This window comes from Oncorhynchus keta, chromosome 19 (assembly GCF_023373465.1).
Source record: "Oncorhynchus keta strain PuntledgeMale-10-30-2019 chromosome 19, Oket_V2, whole genome shotgun sequence".
NCBI classification, from domain to species: Eukaryota; Metazoa; Chordata; class Actinopteri; order Salmoniformes; family Salmonidae; genus Oncorhynchus; species Oncorhynchus keta.
The window spans coordinates 4,110,781-4,127,100 of record NC_068439.1 but is presented as its reverse complement, the minus strand read 5'-3'; the positions used below and the strand labels follow the sequence as shown (position 1 = coordinate 4,127,100).

The 16,320-nt window shown below is 45.1% G+C and overlaps 1 protein-coding gene across 1 annotated transcript in view; it reads left to right on the top strand.

Moving 5' to 3' along the window:
• Positions 1-16,320, top strand: part of LOC118378371 (CUB and sushi domain-containing protein 1-like) — a 926,375-nt gene that overhangs the window by 385,265 nt on the left and 524,790 nt on the right. The window contains 1 exon segment of the mRNA XM_052471760.1: positions 6,631-6,752. Coding sequence (XP_052327720.1) covers positions 6,631-6,752 — 122 coding nt within the window.

Here is a 16,320-nt window from a genome sequence, read left to right as displayed (position 1 = left end):
TTAACTGACTTGTCTAGTTAAATAAAGTTAAAATAAAAAAATAAAAAATGGCACCTTATTCCCTATTTAGTGCACTACTTTTGACCAAGACCCAAACTAGTGCACTACATACGGAATGGGGTTCCATTTGGCAAAGCTAGTGTTGATCTCTGAGACCTTATTATCTTGATTGCAGGGTGACTAGACCAGCAGCAATGCAGCCACAATACAGATGGCGCATTAACAGGGGAGAGAATCAACCCTAGTTATACACCTCATTATTAACCAGAAATGGGGAATATAGACTATTGGACTTTGCAGTTCAAACCTACACAGTATTATATTTCATTAAGGTCACCCTTGCTGTCAGGACCACTCAAATTAATTACTTCATTACTTTATGCTAAACTTTAAAATGAACGCTACCCCTTCGTTAATGTAGCTGGTGTTGGAGGGAGAGAGGGGTATTGGAGGGAGAGAGGGGTGTTGGAGGGGTAGGGGTATTGGAGGGAGAGAGGGGTGTTGGATGGGTGTTGGAGGGGGAGAGGGGTGTTGGAGGGAGAGAGGGGTGTTGAATGGGTGTTGGAGGGGGAGAGGGGTGTTGGAGGGGAGGGGTGTTGAAGGGTTGTTGGAGGGGGAGGGGTGTTGGTGGCGGAGAGGGGTGTTGGAGGGATGTTGGAGGGGTTGGGTGTTGGAGGCAGAGAGGGGTGTTGGAGGGGTTGGGTGTTGGAGGGGAGGGGTGTTGGAGGGGAGGGGTGTGTTGAAGGGTTGTTGGAGGCGGAGAGGGGTGTTGGAGACGGGTGTTGGAGAGGGGTGTTGGAGGGGGAGAGGGGTGGTGGAGGCGGAGAGGGGTGTTGGAGAGGGGTGTTGGAGGGGGAGTGGTGTGTTGGAGGGGGTGTTGGAGAGGAGTGTTGGAGGGGAGAGGAGTGGTGGAGGCGGAGGGGTGTGTTGGGGAGGGGTGTTGAAGGGTTGTGTTGGGAGGGGTGTAGGAGCGTTGGAGGGGGAGGGGTGTTGGAGGGGTGTTGAAGAGTTGTTGGCGGGGGGTGTTGGGGGCAGAGAGGGGTGTTGGAGAGGGGTGTTGGAGGGGGTGTTGGAGGCGGAGAGGGGTGATGGAGGAGGAGAGGTGTTGAAGGCGAAGAGGTGTTGGAGGGGTTGGGTGTTGGAGGGGGGTGTTGGAGGGGGAGGGGTGTGTTGAAGGGTTGTTGGAGGCGGAGAGGGGTGTTGGAGGGTGATGGAGGGGTGTTGGAGGGGGAGAGGGGTGTTGGAGGGGATAGGGGTGTTGGAGGGAGGGGTGTGTTGGAGGGGTGTTGAAGGGTTGTTGGAGGGGAGAGGGTTGTTGGGGGCAGAGGGGGTGGGGAGCGGGGTGTTGGAGGGGGAAAGGGGTGTTGGAGGGGGAGGGGTGTTGAAGGGGAGGGGTGTTTGGGGGGGTGTTGGAGGGGAGGGTGTTGGAGGGGAGGGGTGTTGAAGGGTTGTTGGAGGGGAGGGGTGTTGGAGGGGGTTGAAGAGTTGTTGGAGGGGAGAGGGGTGGTGGAGGCGGAGAGGGGTGTTGGAGAGGGGTGTTGGAGGGGGTGTTGGAGGGGAGAGGGGTGGTGGAGGCGGAGAGGGGTGTTGGAGGGGAGTGTGTTGGAGGGGGAGAGGGGTTTTACACCTGCATTGTTTGCTGTTTGGGGTTTTGGAGGCTGGGTTTCTGAGGGCACTGTTGAGATATCAGCTGATGTGAAGGGCTATATAAATAAATGTTGATTTGAGGGAGAGTTGTTTTGGATGGGGAGAGGATTGATGGAGGGGAATGTGGTGTTGGAGGGGAGGGGTGTTGGAGGTGGAGAGGGGTGTTGGAGGCGGAGAGGTGTTGGAGGGGGAGAGGGTTGTTAGAGAGGGAGAGTTGGATGGAGGGGGAATGTGGTGTTGGAGGGGAGGGGTGTTGGAGGCGGAGAGGGGTGTTGGAGGCAGAGAGGGGTGTTGGAGAAGGGGTGTTGGAGGGGAGAGGGGTGTTGGAGGGGAGGGGTGTTGGAGAGGGTTGTTGGAGGGGGAATGTATTGTTGGAGGGGAGGGGTGTTGGAGGGGGAGGGGTGTTGGAGGCGGAGAGGGGTGTTGGAAGCGGAGAGGGGTGTTGGAGGCAGAGAGGGGTGTTGGAGGCAGAGGGGTGTTGGAGGGGGAGAGTGGTGTTGGAGGGGAGGGGTGTTGGAGAGGGTTGTTGGAGGGGAATGTGGTGTTGGAGGGGGAGGGGTGTTGGAGAGGGGAGAGGGGTTGAAGGGTTGTTGAGGGGAGAGGGGTGTTGGATGCGGAGAGGGGCGTTGGAGGGAGAGAGGGGTGTTGGAGGCAGAGGGGTGTTTGAGGCGGAGAGGGGTGTTGGAGGGGTGTTGGAGGGGAGAGGGTGTTGGAGGGGAGAGGGTGTTGGAGGGGAGGGGTGTTGGAGAGGGGTGTTGGAGGGGAGAGTGGTGTTAGAAGGGCTGTTGGAGGGGAGAAGGGTTGTTGGAGGGGAGAGGGGTGTTGGAGGGGAGAGGGGTGTTGAAGGCGGAGAGGGGTGTTGGAGGCGGAGAGGGTGTTGAAGGGTTGTTGGAGGGAGAGGGTGTTGGAGGGGGAGGGGTGTTGAAGGGTTGTTGGAGGCGGAGAGGGGTGTTGGAGGCGGAGAGGGTGTTGGAGGGGAGAGGGGTGTTGAAGGGTTGTTGAAGGGGGTGTTGAAGGCGGAGAGGGAGTTGAGGGGTGTTGGAGGGGGAGAGGGGTGTTGAAGGGTTGTTGGAGGCGGAGAGGGGTGTTGGAGGGGAGAGGGTGTTGAAGGGTTGTTGGAGGGGAGAGGGGTGTTGAAGGCGGAGAGGGGTGTTGAAGGGGTTGGAGAGGGGGGTGTTGAAGGGGAGAGGGGTGTTGAAGGGTTGTTGGAGGGGAGAGGGGTGTTGAAGGGGAGAGGGGTGTTGAAGGGTTGTTGGAGGAGAGGGTGTTGGAGGGGGAGAAGGGGTGTTGGAGGGGGAGAGGGTTGTTGGAGGGGTGTTGGAGGGGGAGAGGGGTGTTGAAGGGTTGTTGGAGGTAAGAGGGGTGTTGTATGCGGAGAGGGTTGTTGGAGGGGGAGAGAGGTACAGGTTTTGCCTCAGGACCTTTAAACTTCAGACATAACTCATTAAGAGTAGTCTGGGACTAGACCTCTTAACTAGAGTCATTTAGCCCCAGACACCCAGGCCTTTCTGTAAACCTTAATTAGGCATGGCCTGCTTTAATTTGAGGATTGTTAAGGTTCTGCTAGAGGCCTAAGGGGACCAAGGACAGAGTAGAAGTTAGTGTGCCCTCCAAAATTCAGTTAACTACTTGTCGTGACGTGACTATCATTAATGTGATGCCTGCTATTTATCTAATAATTACCTAGTAAGTTTTAGTCGATTAAATTATTAATGTGACAATTAACTAATTAGCAATTTGGGGCACCACGGCAACAGTTGTTTACCGAATTACTATCTCCCGACTTGAACTCTAAAGATCTATAAATATCTCTTACATTAATAACTGTCAATCATCAATAACAGTCAATTATTAATTATTACCACATCAGTCTCATTTGGAACGTCGCAATATTCCTGGATCTGCAAGAACCTTAATGTTGAATCAGCGATACTCAAATTGGCTTAATTATGTATTTACTAACTAACTAAATAATCACACAGAAAAACATAAACATACACACACACACGGTATAGGTTATTGATTACTAACATAATGCAATGAAAACAAGTCCCTAGTGGACTAACAAAAACATGACTGTTTGATTACACAATGGAAGGGAAGGGTTGGTAAGGAGAGGGAGAGACAAACAGATTTCACTACCGTTCAAAAGTTTGGGGTCACTTAGAAATGTCCTTGTTTTTGAAAGAAAAGCAAAAAAATGTGTCCATTAAAATAACATCAAATTGATCCAAAGTACAGTGTAGACATTTTTTATGTTGTAAATGACTATTGTAGCTGGAAACGGCCATTTTTTATGGAATATCTACATAGGTGTACAGAGGCTCATTATCAGCAACAGCCATTTGAAACTATGTTCACCCTAACAACCGCTCATTCAGATTAGAAATGCAACATATTTACGCTTAGATGTCTTTCTCTGTCGTCTCTCTGTTGAAACCACTCGATCCGTCTATGGAGAGTATTTCGATGTCTCTACAGTAGTTGTCCTTCTTAGTTGTAGGCCTCTTTGTCTTGGAGTGTTCTTAGAATGGATACTTCAGGTGTCCCACACGGTGGTGAGAGGGATCTGCTCTTCAATCTCAAATTGTCCTAGACTACTTTACATACCCAGCTGCAGACTGTGAATGTTTGGTCAAGTCTTTAACCTTATTCAATCGTTGAGAGTTTCAGAGGGTTTTGCTATTTTCTGTTCTTGTAGTTTGAACCATTTCAACTTTTGAACCACGTCCTCACGTTCTCTGGTCTGTGTTTAAATTCTCAGCAAGTCTTATCTAAGCTCTGTGGCCTGAAAGGCGATTCCATCATGTTGACACGAACACTGAGCTCACTTTGGCGTAGGTTTGCAAGAAAAAACATTCTCATTTAGAAGACTAAAATCACATTGCTATTTTTTCAAAAATAGTTTCATATTTAATCATATACGTTTTACAACATTTAGAAGTACTGTACGTGGGGTGGCAGTAAACCTATTGGGTAGAGCGCTCGGTTGTTGGATCGAATCCCTGAGCTGACAAGGTAAAAAATCAGTTGTTCTGCCCCTGAACAAGGAGGTAATCCCCGGTAGGCAGAATTGGTTCTTATTAGAATTTGTTCTTATTAACCGACTTGCCTAGTAACATGTAAAATACAAAAAGAAAACATTTTTGATAGTGAAAGCTCTTAAAGTTACAATGTTACCGTTATAACGTCTTTCCAATCATTTTAATGACATCACAAAATAGACGTTAATTTCCCATATTCCATCTGTCATCATTCCCAACATTCGGATGTTGAAATATATTGTCCCAATGGTCATTGTTTGATGTTGAATTATTTGGGGCAAGAGTCTATCTGTAACTACTACTACTACAGCTCTCAGGGAGGTTTCCTACAGCTCTCAGGGAGGTTTCCTACAGCTCTCAGGGAGGTTTCCTACAGCTCTCAGGGAGGTTTCCTACAGCTCTCAGGGAGGTTTCCTACAGCTCTCAGGGAGGTTTCCTACAGCTCTCAGGGAGGTTTCCTACAGCTCTCAGGGAGGTTTCCTACAGCTCTCAGGGAGGTTTCCTACAGCTCTCAGGGAGATTTCCTACAGTTCTCAGGGAGGTTTCCTACAGCTCTCAGGGAGGTTTCCTACAGCTCTCAGGGTGGTTTCCTACAGCTCTCAGGGAGGTTTCCTACAGCTCTCAGGGAGGTTTCCTACAGCTCTCAGGGAGGTTTCCTACAGCTCTCAGGGAGGTTTCCTACAGCTCTCAGGGAGATTTCCTACAGTTCTCAGGGAGGTTTCCTACAGCTCTCAGGGATGTTTCCTACAGCTCTCAGGGAGGTTTCCTACAGCTCTCAGGGAGGTTTCCTACAGCTCTCAGGGAGATTTCCTACAGTTCTCAGGGAGGTTTCCTACAGATGTCAGGGAGGTTTCCTACAGATCTCAGGGAGGTTTCCTACAGCTCTCAGGGAGGTTTCCTACAGCTCTCAGGGAGGTTTCCCAAAGCTCTCAGGGAGGTTTCCTACAGCTCTCAGGGAGGTTTCCTACAGATCTCAGGGAGGTTTCCTACAGTTATCAGGGAGGTTTCCAACAGCTCTCAGGGCGATTTCTAGGGAATATGGAGTCTTTGGGGTGCGGCCTTAACCTCTTAATTTGAAGTTTGAGGTAATTCCATTGCACAAAGCTGCCAGCTCAATGTCCAATTGTGAAATTGCTGTTTTATTGCATTGTCAACTAACGTGAATTAAATTTAAAATCAACCAAACATGGAAAAACTTCAGTCGATGTCTGGTTCAAACCTAAGTTGAAACAAGGGGTGAAACAGAAACCAACGTTGATACAACTTTAATTGCGTTGATCGGGAGTGGATGAATAACATAGAAACAACATTTACACAACATAAACTGATCCATTTGACCTTCTGTTTTTCTCTCTAAGCTGATTGACTTATTTTTAAATGAGTCGGCCATCCGTTTACTATGGTCTAGTATTCTCAAACAACATTCAACAGTCTTCAGACCTATTATAGCGCTTCCCTTCAGTATCGTCTGTCCTATTGGGGCTTGAGATGAGACACAGGGCTTAGCTGGTCCGGCTGTCCTCTGTTGTGGTGATAGAGGGGGAAAAAGCTTACCTCTCCTGGGGATGTGTTTTATGTTTCTCCACTCTGTCTCTGTCAGCATTAAAAGGGTTGCTGTCAATTCTGTTGTTTTTTTTTTTGTTTGTCTGTTTTTAAGCTGAGATGTGGTTGTGGCCTTACTGTCCTCTTTGAAACCTTTTCGAACTAACTTTTTGGGATGACGTGTCTGTTTTTACATATACTTCTACCACGACGTAGTTGAATACTGCATTCTAATTTGCTGAAAGAGCATTATAGAGTTAAAGCGTTAATTGCAGATATACAGACTGTTGGAAAAGATTATTGGACACCGCTGAAGTAGTTTCACAAACAGTTGGAATAGATCCATTAAACTTCAATAAATAAGTCAATAACAGTTTGCTGTTATTTTCTCTTTCAGCTCCGATGTGTGGTGGTCAGCTGAGAGGCCCTAACGGCATCATCACGTCACCAAACTACCCTGTCCAGTATGACAACAATGCTAACTGCACCTGGGTCATCATCGCGACAGACACCACCAAGGTATGGTCGCACATTGCTAGTGCTATACGCTAATACTGAAAATGCTTTGCTAATGTTGCTATGCTATAATATCCTCATGCATTAATATGTACAGTACAGAACTGACATGCTAATATGCTAAATGGTAATATTGACTACTTCATGTTAATGTGGCTATGCTATGCTAATATTCACAACAGTCTGACATTAAAATATGGAAATGCTATATGCAAACATTGGATACTTAATGATAATGCTATGCTAGCTACGCTAATTCTTACTACTGTTTATGTTAACTACCCTACTTGTTTGCTTATCACAACTAAGCTAAATGCTAGTTGTGCTATCAAAACCTGTTAAGATCATATGGTTTATTTGAAATGTACAGCACTTGGAATCAATAATATGTCTCTAAACCATCCCTTTAATATGTCTCTAAACCATCCCTTTAATATGTCTCTAAACCATCCCTTTAATATGTCTCTAAACCATCCCTGTAATATGTCTCCAAACCATCCCTTTAATATGTCTCTAAACCATCCCTTTAATATGTCTCTAAACCATCCCTTTAATATGTCTCTAAACCATCCCTTTAATATGTCTCCAAACCATCCCTTTAATATGTCTCTAAACCATCCCTTTAATATGTCTCTAAACCATCCCTTTAATATGTCTCTAAACCATCCCTTTAATATGTCTCTAAACCATCCCTTTAATATGTCTCTAAACCATCCCTTTAATATGTCTCTAAACCATCCCTTTAATATGTCTCCAAACCATCCCTTTAATATGTCTCTAAACCATCCCTTTAATGTCTCCAAACCATCCCTTTAATATGTCTCCAAACCATCCCTTTAATATGTCTCTAAACCATCCCTTTAATATGTCTCTAAACCATCCCTTTAATATGTCTCTAAACCATCCCTTTAATATGTCTCCAAACCATCCCTTTAATATGTCTCCAAACCATCCCTTTAATATGTCTCCAAACCATCCCTTTAATATGTCTCCAAACCATCCCTTTAATATGTCTCTAAACCATCCCTTTAATATGTCTCTAAACCATCCCTTTAATATGTCTCTAAACCATCCCTTTAATATGTCTCTAAACCATCCCTTTAATATGTCTCTAAACCATCCCTTTAATATGTCTCTAAACCATCCCTTTAATATGTCTCTAAACCATCCCTTTAATATGTCTCTAAACCATCCCTTTAATATGTCTCTAAACCATCCCTTTAATATGTCTCTAAACCATCCCTTTAATATGTCTCCAAACCATCCCTTTAATATGTCTCCAAACCATCCCTTTAATATGTCTCCAAACCATCCCTTTAATATGTCTCTAAACCATCCCTTTAATATGTCTCTAAACCATCCCTTTAATATGTCTCTAAACCATCCCTTTAATATGTCTCTAAACCATCCCTTTAATATGTCTCTAAACCATCCCTTTAATATGTCTCTAAACCATCCCTTTAATATGTCTCCAAACCATCCCTTTAATATGTCTCTAAACCATCCCTTTAATATGTCTCCAAACCATCCCTTTAATATGTCTCTAAACCATCCCTTTAATATGTCTCTAAACCATCCATTTAATATGTCTCTAAACCATCCCTTTAATATGTCTCTAAACCATCCCTTTAATATGTCTCTAAACCATCCCTTTAATATGTCTCTAAACCATCCCTTTAATATGTCTCTAAACCATCCCTTTAATATGTCTCCAAACCATCCCTTTAATATGTCTCTAAACCATCCCTTTAATATGTCTCCAAACCATCCCTTTAATATGTCTCTAAACCATCCCTTTAATATGTCTCTAAACCATCCCTTTAATATGTCTCTAAACCATCCCTTTAATATGTCTCTAAACCATCCCTTTAATATGTCTCTAAACCATCCCTTTAATATGTCTCTAAACCATCCCTTTAATATGTCTCCAAACCATCCCTTTAATATGTCTCTAAACCATCCCTTTAATATGTCTCTAAACCATCCCTTTAATATGTCTCTAAACCATCCCTTTAATATGTCTCCAAACCATCCCTTTAATATGTCTCTAAACCATCCCTTTAATATGTCTCCAAACCATCCCTTTAATATGTCTCTAAACCATCCCTTTAATATGTCTCTAAACCATCCCTTTAATATGTCTCTAAACCATCCCTTTAATATGTCTCTAAACCATCCCTTTAATATGTCTCTAAACCATCCCTTTAATATGTCTCCAAACCATCCCTTTAATATGTCTCTAAACCATCCCTTTAATATGTCTCTAAACCATCCCTTTAATATGTCTCTAAACCATCCCTTTAATATGTCTCCAAACCATCCCTTTAATATGTCTCTAAACCATCCCTTTAATATGTCTCTAAACCATCCCTTTAATATGTCTCTAAACCATCCCTTTAATATGTCTCTAAACCATCCCTTTAATATGTCTCCAAACCATCCCTTTAATATGTCTCCAAACCATCCCTTTAATATGTCTCCGACATTTATTGGATAGTTCAAACTTTTTTAACAAATCAAAAACTGAAAAAGTGGGCGTGCAAAATTAGTCAACCCCCTTAAGTTAATAATTTTGCACGCCCAATTTTTCAGTTTTTGATTTGTTAAAAAAGTTTGAAATATCCAATAAATGTTGTTCCACTTCATGATTGTGTCCCACTTGTTGTTGATTCTTCACAAAAAAATACCGTTTTATATCTTTATGTTTGAAGCCTGAAATGTGGCAAAAGGTCGCAAAGTTCAAGGGGGCCGAATACTTTCGCAAGGCACTGTATATACATATTGATCATACCGAAGCTTCAATTCATTCTTTGAACAGCTATTGCATGTGGCCCAGGAACCACTGACTCACTGCATTGTTCTATTACCAAGACACCAGTTGGTAACTCTTAACTGGTTAGGACATGTCATGAGGTAAACTTGGTGGGAATCTTATGACAAAATATTTTATTTTTAAACATAACAGTATGAGTAAAATGTCTCTCTCGTCAGCACTTACGACAAATTGTCTACTCTGAGACGCTTTGTGGATACGGCCACAGACCTGCTTTTCCTGTTAGGCGATACGTGTAACAACACACAGAGAGTTAGCACTGTGGCTGTAGTGGACTAGTCAGATGCAATGTCCTGCAGAAGAGCTGGTACAATGTCCTGGAGAAGAGTTGGTACAATGTCCTGGAGAAGAGCTGGTACAATGTCCTGCAGAAGAGTTGGTACAATGTCCTGCAGAAGAGCTGGTACAATGTCCTGCAGAAGAGCTGGTACAATGTCCTGCAGAAGAGCTGGTACAATGTCCTGGAGAAGAGTTGGTACAATGTCCTGCAGAAGAGCTGGTACAATGTCCTGCAGAAGAGCTGGTACAATGTCCTGCAGAATAGTTGGTACAATGTCCTGCAAATGAGCTGGTACAATGTCCTGCAAAGAGCTGGTACAATGCCCTGCAAAGGATTTGGTACAATGTCCTGCAAAGGAGCTGGTACAGTGTCCTGCAAAGGAGCTGGTACAATGTCCTGCAAAGGAGTTGGTACAATGTCCTGCAGAAGAGTTGGTACAATGTCCTGCAGAAGAGCTGGTACAATGTCCTGGAGAAGAGCTGGTACAATGTCCTGCAACGGAGCTGGTACGATGTCCTGCAAAGGAGCTGGTAAAATGTCCTGCAAAGGAGTTGGTACAATGTCCTGCAAAGGAGTTGGTACAATTTCCTGCAAAGGAGCTGGTACAATGTCCTGCAAAGGAGCTGGTACAATGTCCTGCAAAGGAGTTGGTACAATGTCCTGCAAAGGAGCTGGTACAATGTCCTGCAGAAGAGTTGGTACAATGTCCTGCAGAAGAGCTGGTACAATGTCCTGCAGAAGAGTTGGTACAATGTCCTGCAGAAGAGCTGGTACAATGTCCTGCAGAAGAGCTGGTACAATGTCCTGCAGAAGAGCTGGTACAATGTCCTGGAGAAGAGCTGGTACAATGTCCTGCAATGGAGCTGGTACAATGTCCTGCAAAGGAGCTGGTAAAATGTCCTGCAAAGGAGTTGGTACAATGTCCTGCAAAGGAGTTGGTACAATGTCCTGCAAAGGAGTTGGTACAATGTCCTGCAAAGGAGTTGGTACAATGTCCTGCAAAGGAGTTGGTACAATGTCCTTCAAAGGAGTTGGTACAATGTCCTGCAAAGGAGCTGGTACAGTGTCCTGCAAAGGAGCTGGTACAATGTCCTGCAAATGAGCTGGTGCAATGTCCTGCAAAAGAGTTGGGACAATGCCCTGCAAAGGAGCTGGTACAATGCCCTGCAAATGAGCTGGTACACTGTCCTGCAAAGGAGTTGGTACAATGTCCTGCAAAGGAGCTGGTACAATGTCCTGCAAAGGAGCTGGTACAATGTCCTGCAAAGGAGTTGGTACAATGCCCTGCAAATGAGCTGGTACAATGTCCTGGAGAAGAGCTGGTACAATGTCCTGCAAAGGAGTTGGTACAATGTCCTGCAAAGGAGCTGGTACGATGTCCTGCAAAGGAGTTGGTACAATGCCCTGCAAAGGAGTTGGTACAATGCCCTGCAAAGGAGTTGGTACAATGTCCTGCAAAGGAGTTGGTACAATGTCCTGCAAAGGAGTTGGTACAATGTCCTGCAAAGGAGTTGGTACAATGTCCTGGAGAAGAGCTGGTACAATGTCCTGCAAAGGAGCTGGTACAATGTCCTGCAAAGGAGCTGGTACAATGTCCTGCAAAGGAGCTGGTACAATGTCCTGCAAAGGAGTTGGTACAATGCCCTGCAAAGGAGTTGGTACAATGGCCTGCAAGGTAGGAGGAGAAGGAGGAGAGGGAGGAGAAGAGGGAGGGAGGAGGAGGTAGGAGGAGAAGGAGGGAGGAGAGGGAGGGAGGAGGAGGTAGGAGGAGAGGGAGGGAGGAGAGGGAGGGAGGAGGAGGTAGGAGGAGAGGGAGGGAGGGAGGAGGTAGGAGGAGAGGGTGGGAGGAGAGGGAGGGAGGGAGGAGAGGGAGCGTGGAGAGGGAGGGAGGATGAGGTAGGAGGAGAGGGTGACTCACACTAAACGTGACACGTGCACACATACAGTAGACACACACACACACCCTTGGGTACACTCCACTGGGCTCTGGGCAGAGTCACAGGGTTTGAGCCAGACAGTGGTACTTTAGCCTGTCTCTCGCTCTGCGTCCTGACCAGATGAAGACGGAGCGAATATGTTGTTTCTCTGAAGAGACTAAAGATAGTGTTCTAATTCTGCCTGGCACTGTTTACCTCCAAATCACATTGCACCACACACACACACACACACACACACACACACACACACACACACACACACACACACACACACACACACACACACACACACACACACACACACACACACACACACACACACACACAAGCACACCCCGAACCACTCTGTCACGCCTCCACATGCAGTCAGAGAAAACATTACTGTAGGTCAGAGAGGAGTCTGAATGTGCATCCAAAATAGAAATCTATACCCATTGTAGGGCACTACATTTGACCATGGCCCATAAGGTCCCTGGACCAAAGCAGTGCATTATGTAGGGAATAGTGGCTATTTAGGACTCAACCTGAGATAGGGGCCATTCAGGACTCAGGTCTGAGATAGGGGCCATTTATGACTCAACCTGAGATAGGGGCCATTCAGGACTCAGGTCTGAGATAGGGGCCATTTATGACTCAGGTCTGAGATAGGGGCCATTTATGACTCAACCTGAGATAGGGGCCATTCAGGACTCAGGTCTGAGATAGGGGCCATTGATGACTCAGGTCTGAGATAGGGGTCATTTATGACGCAGGTCTGAGATAGGGGTCATTTATGACTCAACCTGAGATAGGGGCCATTCAGGACTCAACCTGAGATAGGGGCCATTCAGGACTCAGGTCTGAGATAGGGGCCATTTAGGACTCAACCTGAGATAGGGGCCATTCAGGACTCAGGTCTGAGATAGGGGCCATTCAGGACTCAACCTGAGATAGGGGCCATTCAGGACTCAGGTCTGAGATAGGGGCCATTTATATAAATTCACTGAAACCCCACACTAACATTATTATTATTATTATGAACAGTATTGACTTTCCATATTTTTGGCCAGCTAATAACCTAAACACCAATCCATCAACATTCTGGACTAAATGTTCAAATTATGCTGCTGCAGGATTATTTTCTGTGACAATAATGGTGAATTTAATCCTACACCTGTATGTTTGTTTGTAGGATGAAACTGCATTTTATCTGGTGATCTGACCCACAACAGCCTTCTCTCTCTCTCTCTCTCTCTCTCTCTCTCTCTCTCTCTCTCTCTCTCTCTCTCTCTCCCTCTCCCTCTCTCTCTCTCTCTCTCTCTCTCTCTCTCTCTCTCTCTCTCTCTCTCTCTCTCTCTCTCTCTCTCTCCCCCTCTCTCCCTCTCTCTCTCTCTCTCTCTCTCTCTCTCTCTCTCTCTCTCCCCCTCTCCCTCTCTCTCTCTCTCTCTCTCTCTCTCTCTCTCTCTCTCTCTCTCTCCCCTCTCTCTCCCTCTCTCTCTCTCTCTCTCTCTCTCTCTCTCTCTCTCTCTCTCTCTCTCTCTCTCTCTCTCTCTCTCTTCTCTCTCTCTCTCTCTCTCTCTCTCTCTCTCTCTCTCTCTCTCTCTCTCTCTCTCTCTCTCTTCTCTCTCTCTCTCTCTCTCTCTCTCTCTCCCTCTCTCTCTCTCTCTCTCTCTCTCTCTCTCTCTCTCTCTCTCTCTCTCTCTCTCTCTCTCTCTCTCTCTCTCTCTCTCTCCCTCTCTCTCTCTCTCTCTCTCTCTCTCTCCCTATCTCTCTCTTTCTCTGTCTCTCTCTCTCTCTCTCTCTCTCTCTCTCTCTCTCTCTCTCTCTCTCTCTCTCTCTCTCTCTCTCCATCATTCTCCCTCCCCCGGGGGGCATAATAATGAGGTAGAAAAGTGAATGCACCCTTACATGTACTCAGTCTTGTGATTGATATGTTCACCTTGTGACGCTGTTCTATCCTCCCCAGTCACTTACTCAGTAAGTCTCTGGAAATGGTCCACACTTGGATTGAATGGAGTTATTGACTCCCCATGCTGATTCTGAGGGTTAGCTGTGTCTCAAATCACACCAGGGATTATCGTCTAGATTCAGCTGAGGGCCGATTATTTTGTGAGCAGATGGTCAGTGGGCCGAAACATCATTAAAAATCATTTGTAGACTGCAGAAACTCAGAAGCCCAAACATATATATATAATATTTCAATCAAACATAATAATTACGATCACATATCTCTCTATTTTATGTGGGAATATTTGAGAACAGATTTCCAAAATTAAAATTACTTGGAACTGATTGGCTGACAATGATTTTCCTCAACAATGAAAATTCATTAAAAAAAAAAAACATTCATAAAAATGTGTATATCACAACTAAATCCACATAAAGCTACGAAAAATAACATTCTGTCAGAAAACTTAGGTAAAGTAAAATGGGCTGCCAGTTTAGGGAAGCCTGCCTTATTGTATATAGTGTATTAGGGAAGCCTGCCTTATTGTATATAGTGTATTAGGGAAGCCTGCCTTATTGTATATAGTGTATTAGGGAAGCCTGCCTTATTGTATATAGTGTATTAGGGAAGCCTGCCTTATTGTATATAGTGTATTAGGGAAGCCTGCCTTATTGTATATAGTGTATTAGGGAAGCCTGCCTTATTGTATATAGTGCATTAGGGAAGCCTGCCTTATTGTATATAGTGTATTAGGGAAGCCTGCCTTATTGTATATAGTGTATTAGGGAAGCCTGCCTTATTGTATATAGTGTATTAGGGAAGCCTGCCTTATTGTATATAGTGTATTAGGGAAGACTGCCTTATTGTATATAGTGTATTAGGGAAGACTGCCTTATTGTATATAGTGTATTAGTGCCTTATTGTATATAGTGTATTAGCCTGCCTTATTGTATATAGTGTATTAGGAAGCCTGCCTTATTGTATATAGTGTATTATATAGTGTATTAGGGAAGCCTGCCTTATTGTATATAGTGTATTAGGGAAGCCTGCCTTATTGTATATAGTGTATTAGGGAAGCCTGCCTTATTGTATATAGTGTATTAGGGAAGCCTGCCTTATTGTATATAGTGTATTAGGGAAGCCTGCCTTATTGTATATAGTGTATTAGGGAAGCCTGCCTTATTGTATATAGTGTATTAGGGAAGCCTGCCTTATTGTATATAGTGTATTAGGGAAGCCTGCCTTATTGTATATAGTGTATTAGGGAAGCCTGCCTTATTGTATATAGTGTATTAGGGAAGCCTGCCTTATTGTATATAGTGTATTAGGGCCTGCCTTAAGCCTGCCTTATTGTATATAGTGTATTAGGAAGCCTGCCTTATTGTATATAGTGTATTAGGGAAGCCTGCCTTATTGTATATAGTGTATTAGGGAAGCCTGCCTTATTGTATATAGTGTATTAGGGAAGCCTGCCTTATTGTATATAGTGGATTAGGGAAGACTGCCTTATTGTATATAGTGTATTAGGGAAGCCTGCCTTATTGTATATAGTGTATTAGGGAAGCCTGCCTTATTGTATATAGTGTATAGTAGTATACACTCATTCTGACCGTAGCTCTATGTGGATCTAGTAGTGGACTATAAAGGGAATATGGTTTCATTTGGGATGTAGAGGAATGGAGGGTTAGAGGGTTAGAGGAATAGAGGGATGGAACGGAGGGATAGAGGGATAGAGGGTTAGAGGGTTAGAGGGTTAGAGGGTTAGAGGAATAGAGGGATGGAAAGACAGAGGAACGGAGGGATAGAGGGTTAGAGGAATAGAGGGATGGAACGGAGGGATAGAGGGTTAGAGGAATAGAGTGATGGAATGACAGAGGAACGGAGGGATAGAGGGTTAGAGGATTAGAGGAATAGAGGGATGGAATGACAGAGGAACGGAGGGATAGAGGGTTAGAGGATTAGAGGAATAGAGGGATGGAATGACTGAGGAACGGAGGGATAGAGGGTTAGAGGATTAGAGGAATAGAGGGATGGAATGACTGAGGAACGGAGGGATAGAGGGTTAGAGGATTAGAGGAATAGAGGGATGGAATGACTGAGGAACGGAGGGATAGAGGGTTAGAGGAATAGATGATGTGATGGAGGGAGGTATGGATGAAGTGATGGAGGGAGGTATGGATGATGTGATGGAGGATGGATGAGTGATTGAGGATAGAGGGTGGTATGGATGATGTGATGGAGGGATGGATGGATGGAGGAGGTATGGATGATGTGATGGAGGAGGTATGGATGATGTGATGGAGGGATGGAGGGAGGTATGGATGATAGAGGAGGTATGGATGATGTGATGAGGGAGGTATGGATGATGTGATGGAGGGAGATGGATGAAGTGATGGAGGGAGGTATGGATGATGATGGAGGGATGGAGGGAGGTATGGATGAAGTGATAGAGGGAGGTATGGATGATGTGATGGAGGGATAGATATGGATGATGTGAGGTATGGATGATGATGGAGGGATGGAGGGAGGTATGGATGATGGATGGAGGGATGGAGGGAGGTATGGATGATGTGATTGAGGAGGTATGGATGATG